General features: G+C 44.2%; 1 protein-coding gene and 1 long non-coding RNA gene across 2 annotated transcripts in view; one reads left to right on the plus strand and one right to left on the minus strand.

Annotated features, from left to right (window-relative positions):
* The window catches only part of slc35a1 (solute carrier family 35 member A1), a 25,085-nt gene extending 20,909 nt beyond the window's left edge, over window positions 1–4,176 (minus strand). Inside the window, exons 1-2 of the mRNA XM_043686927.1 lie at window positions 4,042–4,176; window positions 2,694–2,871 (exon numbers count right to left, since the gene is read on the minus strand). Of these exons, the coding sequence (XP_043542862.1) occupies window positions 2,694–2,871; window positions 4,042–4,051 (188 nt within the window). The 5' untranslated portion in view covers window positions 4,052–4,176. The remainder of the gene's footprint in view (window positions 1–2,693; window positions 2,872–4,041) is intronic.
* A 157-nt stretch (window positions 4,177–4,333) lies between these two features.
* Window positions 4,334–7,705, plus strand: LOC122548369. Its single transcript, XR_006311219.1, has 3 exons — window positions 4,334–4,407; window positions 6,725–6,847; window positions 7,610–7,705. It is a non-coding gene; the product is annotated as an uncharacterized LOC122548369 (long non-coding RNA).
* The last annotated feature ends 2,621 nt before the right edge of the window (window positions 7,706–10,326 follow it).

The following is a 10,326-nucleotide window of genomic DNA, read 5'->3' on the forward strand; positions in this document are numbered from 1 at the left end:
ACCCAGGTAAATAGTGCGGTGAAGCAGGCATATGGCGTACTGGCTTTTATTGGTAGAGGAATTGGGTTCCGGAGTCCTGAGGTCATGTTGCAGTTGTATAAGACTCTGGTGCGGCTGCATCTGGAGTATTGTGTGCAGTTTTGGTCGCCATACTATAGGAAGGATGTGGGGGCACTGGAACGGGTGCAGAGGAGGTTTACCAGGATGTTACCTGGTATGGTAGGAAGATTGTATGAGGAAAGGCTGAGGCACTTGGGGCTGTTTTCGTTGGAGAAAAGAAGGTTTAGGGGTGCCTCGATAGAGTGGACAAGATGATTTGGGGTTTAGATAGGGTTGACCATGAGAACTTTTTTCCACGTATGGAGTCAGCTATTACGAGGGGGTATAGCTTTAAATTAAGGGGTGGTAGGTATAGGACAGATGTTAGGGGTAGATTCTTTACTCAGCGAGTTGAGAGTTCATGGAATGCCCTGCCAGTAGCAGTGGTGGACTCTTCCTCTTTATGGGCATTTAAACGGGCATTGGATAGGCATATGGAGGATAGTGGGCTAGTGTAGGTTAGGTGGGCTTGGATCGGCGCAACATCGAGGGCCAAAGGGCCTGTACTGCGCTGTATTTTTCTATGTTCTATCCACTCCACCCTATGACCTTCACTCCCACCTCCATCCACCTAATGCACTCTCAGCTACCTTCTTCCCAGCCCCATCCCCTCCCATTTATCTCCCCAACCAGAGGCTCCCAGCCTCATTCCTAATGAAGGGTTATTGTCTGAAACGTCGATTTTCCTGCCCCTCAGATGCTGTCTGACCTGCTGTGCTTTGCCAGCACCATTCTCATCTTGACTCTAATCTCCAGCATTTGCAGTACGCCTGCCTCCCTTTGTCAGTGGCCAGTCTCAAAGCACATCCCACATAGGGAACGGGTATCTGCACATTATAGGACACTGAAGAAAACGCTCCATACTTGTTCAGTTCAAACACCTTGACTGTTTGGGACCCCTGGGCCCAGCATTCAAATGTTGGCAGAGGTGGTTGCAATAAACTGAGGCGGCTCAGAAGGTCGCCACATCAATAAAAGTAGCAATCTGAAGGCAAAGATACCACCTTCAAAACAGCCTAGAGGCATCCTCTTCTTCCTATTGTGGGAAGAAGCCATGAGACCACCTCCATCCCCAATGCAGTGAAGTTTTCCGCGATGGTGACCTCCTATTTATATTTGAGGAGGGTGAAAATCCCAGGTTGCTGTGGTTACCCAAACTGAAAATCGTGACTGATTTTATTTACTTCTTGTCTGAGAATTATGAATTAAACCAGGAGACCATGCATGGGGTAGCTGCCCAACGTCCCACACACTGAAATCAGCAGCACTTTTAGTATTTTGTCCCATGACTAGAAACAGCAATAAACTCAAAAATCTCAGACACTGTTAAGAATTAGTAACAGTATAAAACAGAAACCAGACATGCCATTACTGACAAGCAGTACATATTAAACAATAAGCTGACATTTTCTGAAAAAAATAAAAATATGTCTCAAAAAAGACCTGAAGAAACTGGAAAATCCTAAGACTGAAAACAAAGGGGAAAAATGATCAGTTAAAATCAGTTTATTCATTGTGACACTACAGCATCCTCAGGTTTTCATATAATTAATTGATTTTCTCTCCTTCACTTTACCCATTCCACATGGAAACCATTCTCTTTCCATTTTCTTTAATGGAATTTACAATTTACCACACATATTTACAACTCCCTCTCCTGACACTCACTTTCAGAGTGGACATTCACCTGCTGGTCAATTCATCTCCCAATAACATAGATTAGCTAAAGTAGTTCTTGTGGCCTTGAACACAACTAGAATGTATTGTACCAGAAGGTTACATTATCCATTGTATTCTGAAAATAAAGTGACTTTCAAAATCAATAGGTTAATGGTCACAGACATACACTACAGAAAAATGGGGTTCACATGGCATGACTCTTGTTTCATTCCAGATGTGCTCAGTCAGAGATGTACAGCACAGATTGCCGCCCAGATATCCTAAATTATTCTAGTCCCATTTGCACTTGGCCCATATCTTTCTAAACCTTTCCTATTCATTTACACATCCAGATGCTTTTTAAATATTCTAATTGTACCTGTCCTCCACCACTTTCTGACAGCTCATTCACCTTCATTAATGTATAAACTAGACAAACCCTCCAATGTAGTAAAGAATAAGTGGTGCATTTGCGGACAGTAATAAACTGCTTGCTTGATCTACTAGTTCATGAGAACATAAAAGATCCTACAGAACATGATGCACCCATAACTGGGTGACATTCTTCTCTTAACCAGTGCCAGAAAAATTCAGCTTGTGAAATCTTCATGCATGGCATAAGTCTGTTACACTGGTTTACAGTCACACCCTAATAATTGATGTGTGCAGGATAAAGATTGACCTAGAGTTAGGAGTACTTTTTGTCACTACTCAGCCAATGATGATTTATGGCTGCTCAACAAATGCTGGCCTTGTCAAAAGAACTGTTAAAAATCATTCTGCACAGCAAAGCAGGCTTGGTCTAGTGAAATGTTTACAAAGATAAGGCAATAATTTACACAAGTGATATGCAATAAAAACAAAACTGATCTTCTTATTCATTAGCCAGTCATAAAATCCATGTTTCAAGTGAACACTAAGTGTTTTACACCTACCTTATTAACATACCTAAACTCAGAATTAGTTTGATGACTTCAGTGATACAAACGGCAGTGGTTGCAAAATACATCTTTGTTAAGACTGTCCTTGTGTACCGTAATGTTACAGTATAAGTAGCTGCCACAAGCGTCATTACTGACAAGCAGTACACTTTAAACAATACGCTGACATTCTCTGAAAAATAAAGAAAAGGAAACACTGTCTCAAAAAGACCTGAATGGGGAAAAAAAATATCCTAGGACTACTAAAGCTAATAAGACAGAAAACAGATTAGCCAAAAATCAATTCATTGTAATACCTACAGCATCCACATGTTTTCAAACAGTTCATTTATTTTCCCTCCTTCAATCTACGCATTCCACATAACCATTCTCTCTCCATTTCTCTTAATAAATTATACATCTTCAAAAGGCCCTCTCCCAAACATACTTTCAAAGCTGAACCACCCAGAAGTTTTGTCCTCTTTTAAAAAAAAGTCAAACCCGTGATCAGTCTTTAGTCCATCTCTCCAGACTTGAAAGTTGCCCTGTTTTTCAATAATTAAAAGTGGTCAACACATGGCAGTTTGCCCAAGTTTCTCGATATTGCACAATGATATAGACTACAACAATTGGAATGTGTAGGATATTTTAGCCCATTAAAAAGGCACTGCTCAGCAAGTGAAGGAGTTGGTTTTGGAAACTGACAGAAAATAATGCGAACTAGCCTCATGAAAAGTGGGTATGGCACTATATATAAGATGGTTGTGAAAAACCCAAGTAAGGAAATACACCATTATTACTCAGTCTGGTATATATGCCATTTCAGTGCCAAAGTAGTAATTATGTTAAAGGTTTATGCTCATACTTGCTGTTATCCCACACAAGCTGAATCTTTAAAACCCCAGTTTAAAGACTGGGCAATACTCACAGCTCTGCCACTTAGCTGCTGTTTAATGTGCAGACAATAACAATACGGTGTTTACTATTTCCCCAGTGCGGGGGGACTCAGTTTCTTTCTATGCCGGTCTTTTAAACAAATCAATTTAGGAAATCGGCTGCGAAAAATTGAGCCAGCTCCCTAACAGTCAAGTGGCATCCCAGCTTCTCGACGGTGCATCACCTGTGCTTTCGATAATAATCCGCATATATACGTAAGTAAAAGAAAACATGTTAACCCTGTTAACTGTAGATAGGGATAACGGTATGCGGTCAGTTACAAACTCACGCCAGCTTTGTTTACATGGTGGTTTCAAGGTCTCGCCTCTCAAAATATTTCCGTCCATGTTAATCTCAAATTTACTATTAAGTCAAGAAAAAGGGAAACATGCGTTTGTAAAGAGAGTGCATGAACATGTTATCTTACCGGTAGCCATCTTCCCGGTTAGCTGAATGCAGTGGATGGAGGAGATTCAGTCCCCGGGCTGCCGCCTCCCAGGCTCAGTGCCGCTGACCCGCCGCAATCGAACGAGGCCCAGATCGGGAAACAATCGCAGACGTTCCGAGAACGCTCCGGGCCACGTTCTAATCCGCACCCCCAAGCCCTCCCCCAGTGCGCGTGCCTCAGCGTGGGGGCGGGACCCAGAGCGGAGCGCTCCTTCCGCATTGTGGCTCTCTTCTGACTGCGGTGCTACCTCGGGCATGGCTCGCGAAGTTTGAACTTTGATTGGGCAGGACTCTCGTCCTAACGTAGATCTTCAGAAAATGTTTGGCAGCCGAGTCTAACTGCTGGGTAATTGTGGAACTGACAACCTCCACCGAAACATCGCTCCCCCCCCACATGTACACACTACCCATTTATCAAACTATGCACTTACCACCTAATAGCATACTCAGCCATTACATTGCGCACTTAGCATCCTAACTAGCTACAACCCTAACCATACGCTACACTATCCATTTACCAAAGTCAGATGTCTCATGACACCAGGTTATAGTCAGGTTGACGAAGGACCAGCGTTCAGAAAGCCTGTGATTTCAAATAAACCCTTTGGACTATAACCCGGTGTTGTGTGGCTTCTGACTTTGTCCACCCCAGTCCAACACCGGCATCTCCACATGGAGGCTATCCATTTTTCAAACTGCCCACTTACCACATGATTTACCTACAATCCTAGCCACACCACCCAATCCATTTACCACCTACCATGCCCCACATTACACACCTACCAACCGACTGGGTTTCCATCTGCTTCACGAATATCCTTCACAGAAGGTTGTCAGCCATCCTTACTTGTTCTGGCCTTCATGTAACTCCAGAACCACAACAACATGTGGTTGACTCTTAACTGCCCTCTCTAATGGCCCATACGATATAGGAGCAAACTCAGGCCATTCAGCCCATTGAGTATGTTTTGCCATTTGATCCTGGGGTGTCTCAACCCCATTCTCCTGCCTCCTCCCTGTAAGCCTTGATCCCCTTACTAATCAAGAATCTATCTATCTCAGTCTGAAATGCACTCAATGGTGCGTCCACAGCCTTCTGCAGCAATGAGTTCCACAGATTAACCACCATCTGGCCGGATAAATTCCTTATCTCAGTTCTGAAGATTCATTTCTTCATTATGAGGCCATGCCCTCAGATTCTAGTCTCTCCTACTGGTGAAACATCATCTCCACATCCACTCTATCCAGGTCTCTCAGCATTCTGTAAGTTTCAATGAGATCTCCTCTCATTCCTCTAACCTCCATTAAGGACAAGACCCAGGGTCCTCAGTCACTTCTCATATGAGAAGCCCTTCACCTCTGGGATCATTCGTGTAAACCTCCTCTGGACCCCCTCCAACACCAACTCCAACTTCTTTACATACTCAATAGCTATTAGGGATGAGCAAAGGTTGGGCTTGCCAGTGATGCATGAAATGAAAGAAAAAGCAGAACACATTGCAGGTGTTTACTCCTCCCTATCCAAACTGACTTGTGAAACTATAAAGATTTCTAAATTTGATTAGATTGGAAAGATCTTTAAACATGGAACAATGAGGGATGGTGTGAAAGTGAAAATATACCTCTGTCACAAAACATATCAGGAGATGTAGGCTTGGAAATAAGCAGCCAGCCAAGATCAACTGGGAAAGCAGCCTTTAGGACTTATGACTCGTCCTCCTCTTCTTAACATCAGGAATATGTGAAGCTTGAAGATATTCCCTATATGATAACTGTGAAATCAGCCAGTCAGCGCATCAGCACGGAGAATAGCAAATATTAGCGCAAATTCTTAGAATTGGACAAACAAAGGAAGTCTCGCATTTGACTATATTACATTTTCCATGAACACAGAACATCACAAAGTACTTTGCAACCAATTACCTATTCCTGAAGTGAAGTCACTGCAATAAAAGGGGTGGCATGTTGGCACAGTGGTTAGTTCCTGATGAAGGGCTTTTGCCCGAAACGTCGATTTTCCTGCTCCTCGGATGCTGCCTGACCTGCTGTGCTTTTCCAGCACCACTCTAATCTAGATAGTGGTTAGTGCTGCTGTGGAGTTTGCATGGGTTTCCACTTAGTGCTCCACTTTCCTCCCACAGTCTAAAGATGTGCAAGTTGGGTAGATTGCTCATATTAAATTATTCATAGTATTCAGGGATGTGTTAGCCATGTGAAATGTAGGGTTTCAGGGATGGGTCTGGATGGGATGCTCTTTGGTGGGTTGATGTGGATTCATTGGGCTGAATGGCCTGTTTCCACACTGTAGTGATTGTATAGAAACTGACAGTTCAATTCTTTTAAAAGCCTTTTTACCATAAAGCTTGTTTTCAGCAACTATGATCTAAAAAAACACTAATTATGTGTTTCTGAAAGCAAGTACTGTTAACAAGGCAATGATTTGAGGAACAGTAGATACAAGGACCGAGCTGCTCTTCCAATCAGTTTCTGTGTCTAAGCATTGCTAATATATGCTAAATTCTTCCTTCTGTTGTTGACTCCCTTGCCAAATTGGTTTACCAGTGACTCTGCATGGTACTGCTTGTTCCTCACACTGATTGATCTGTAGAGGTTGTTGAAAAGTGCTCTTCAATTTGTGTGTTTATTTTTCAATTAACCTTCAGATAAGTTATGACATGGCTCCTGAGTGGAGGGAACTTGAAACAAGACCATCTGGCTCAGAGGCATGGACATTACCATTGTGCCACAAGAACCATTCATGTTATGCGTGAACAAGAAATTAAAAGGTGATCTATGAACAGATCACCCTCTGCAGGGTGAGTGTAGTTGTGAGGATTCAAAGCTCTCGTCTTGTTTTGAAGTTAATGCCCATCAACTTGGCATGGGTGTTTGGCTAAGATACAGGCACAGTGTCCAGAGCTTTTGGTTTCAGTTGCCAGTAAATAAACATGGTCTGAAACTATGTGCAAGTGCTATCCTTCTCCACACAGCACTCCAATGCCTGAACTCTGCTCCTTCATGCCCTTGCAAGATGAATAACCAACAGCACCATGGATCTCCTTAAACCCCATGGATCGCAGCGATTCAAAACAAAACTCCCCATCAACCTTTCCAGAGCAACTAGAGGTAGCCTGGTCAGTGACTCCCACATTCCATGAAAGAAAACACCTCCCATGAAATGGCACAGATTGGGTGTGGAACACTGTTGCTGAAGGCAGTAAAGGTCACAGAGGAGAGAGCTATGGACATTGCCAGGTGCCCTCACCACCTGTAAGTGGGTGAAAGTGAGATGCCCATTTGACAGACACTGGGCCATAAACAGGTTCATGTGAGCATGTTGTGGTGGTGGGGGATTTGTTGGTGTATATAAGGGGAAAATCTTGGTCATGGTGGGCAGTGGGGAGTGAATTTCAATGAGTGGGGTTGGCTGTTTGCTACACTGAGTTTGGCAGCATGTGGAGCAATGAGTACGGTGGGAAGCTCCATCATTGAGGAACTTTCAGGACTCCATGCCTACCTCTCATGAGCTTCTCTTGTGTTCAACACAGGTCAATCAAGTCACAAGGAATTCTTCAGACATCAGGAGGAGGGATAGTTTTCTGAGGATATCGAGTCATAAGACTAGAGCACCCCCAAGCACCGATACAGAGGTGAGCACCTCAGTAGGTCCATTTGTACTAGTCATTTGTGCACTGGGTGAGAGCACAGCATTGCTGTGCAGGAGTAGGTGTGTGATACAGCCAACCATGGATAGTGCCCCCTTGAGGTGGGGGAAGGCAGTGGGTATGGTGAACTTTTAAAAAATTCATTCACAGGATGTGGGTGTCATTGGCTAGACCAATTTTCGTTGCCCATTTCTAATTGCCCAGAGGGCTTTTAGAGTCAACCAGGTTACTGTGGGTCTCGAGTCACATGTAGACCAGACCAGGTCAGGATGATGGTTTCCTTCCCTAAAGGACATTAGTGAAGCAGATGGGTTTTTCCTGACAATCAACATTGTCATCAATAGACTTTTAATTCCAGATTTTTATTGAATTCAAATTCTACCATCTGCCATGGCAGGATTCGAACCTGGGTCTCCAGATTATTGGTCGAGCAACAATACCTCTAACCTGCACATTGATGCTCCACCGTGAAGTGAGGAAGGATCTCTGGAGTAACAGGTTGGGGCTCAGTGTTTGCAGCATCAATAAGTGTGTGGCCATTTGACAGCATGCCCGGAAGGCACGAATTGCCAATGAAGGAAATTATGCAGCAGAGGAGATGGACCATGTTTCGGGGCCTTGAGTTAATGAGCTCTTCCCAGTGGCCAATCTCATAGAATGCCAGATGTGGAAGCACCTGGAGTACTAGAACACTCTGCTGCCAGGTGCTGCCCCCAGTCACAATTGCTTCCCCTGTTCAAATTTACTCAGTACCACTTATGACCTTGAAATTCCAGCCCAAAGGATCCAGGAAAGGTAGGGAAAGAAGGAAAAGAGGCAGGGAAGCAATATTGATTGAGGGGAGTATTGCAGTACTAGAGCAAGTGAATATCCGAGAGGAGTAACGGCTAAAATCCAGTTGATTAGACCTAAGAAACTGGAGAGGGACCATTAAATAGTTTCTGGATGAATCTGAGAGTTGGTGGGAAACAAATAGATCTGCAAGGAAATCAGAGAATTGCATAAACTATAGAGCAGTTATAATAGAGCTAATGAATTATGTAATTATACATTAAGATTATAATAGTGTAAAGGGCAGTTTGGGAGAGAAATACGTTCTGGAGATTTTTAGGTGTGATGGTATACTCTTCAACGTCACAACAAATGCAACACAAACAACATTCATCAAGCTCAAAACCATCCAGAAAAACAGTGCCCTTCTGTGTGCCACCCCACCCGACCTCCCCCATGACTCACACTATGCACCACCAGTGGACCAATGGCTACCGGGGGTTTGCGAATCCTATCAGATTGAATGGATCGGTTGGAGAGCAGTTAGAGGCAATAAGGAATTTACAAGAGCAGGGGTATGTGATGGATGGCAGTTACAGGAAGGGGGGAAAGTCTCAGATACAGACACATAGATGGGTTAACTCCAGGAAAGGTAAGAGAGGTAGGCAGCTAGTGCAGGAATCTTCTGTGGCTATCCCCATTTCAAACAAATATGCTGTTTTGGAAAATGTAGGGGTGATGGATTCTCAGGGGAACATAGCACGAACAACCAAGTTTTTGGTATTGAGACTGGCTCTAATGTATTGAGAGGTATGTCAGGTTCCAAGCGATCAATTGTGTTAGGGGACTCTCTAGTCCGAGATACAGACAGATGTTTCTGTGGTCAGCAGCGAAAAATCAGAATGAGGTGTTGCTTCCCTGGTGCCAGGATAAAGGATGTCTCAGAGAGGGTGCAGAATGTTCTCAAGGGGGAGAGGGGCCAGCAGGAGGTCATTGTCCACATTGCAACCAATGACATAGCAAGGGAAAAGGTTGTGATTCTGAAGGGCGATTACAGAGAGTTAGGCAGGAATTTTAAAAGGAGGCCCTCGAGGGTAGTAATATCTGGATTACTCCCGGTGCTACGAGCTAGTGAGGGCAGGATTGGAGGATAGAGCAGATGTGTGTATGGCTGACGAGTACAGGAGAAGAATTCACATATTTGAATCATTGGAAGCACTCTTGGGGTAGAAGTGACCTGTACAAGAAGGACGGATTGCATCTAAATTAAAAGGGGACAAATATACTGGTAGGGAGATTTGCAAGAGCTGCTGGGGAGAATTTAAACTAGTAAGGTGGAGGGGAGTGAAGAGGAGGTGTGACCAAGGAAGATAATGAGGAAAGATTTCAATCTGAGACTGGTACAGTTGAGAACAAAGGTGAGTCAAACAGTCAGGGCAGGCAGGGACAAAGCAGAGATCAAGGTAGGACTCTTAATTTAAACTGCATTTATTTCAATGCAAGAGGCCTAACAGGGAAGAGACCGCAATTTCCTTTCCCACGTGATTAAAGATGCCCTCCAACGCATCTCGTCCACATCCCGCACCTCCACCCACAGACCCCACCCCTCCAACCGTAACAAGGACAGAACGCCCCTGGTGCTCACCTTCTACTCTACCAACCTTCGCATAAACCAAATCATCCGCCGACATTTCTGCTACCTCCAAAAAGACCCCACCACCAGGGATATATTTCCCTCCCCACCCCTCTCCGCCTTCCGCAAAGACCGTTCCCTCCGTGACTACCGGGTTAGGTCCACGCCCCCCCCCCCCCCCTCCCCAACAACCCAC

The sequence above is a fragment of the Chiloscyllium plagiosum genome, chromosome 3, assembly GCF_004010195.1.
Source record: "Chiloscyllium plagiosum isolate BGI_BamShark_2017 chromosome 3, ASM401019v2, whole genome shotgun sequence".
Lineage (NCBI taxonomy): Eukaryota > Metazoa > Chordata > Chondrichthyes > Orectolobiformes > Hemiscylliidae > Chiloscyllium > Chiloscyllium plagiosum.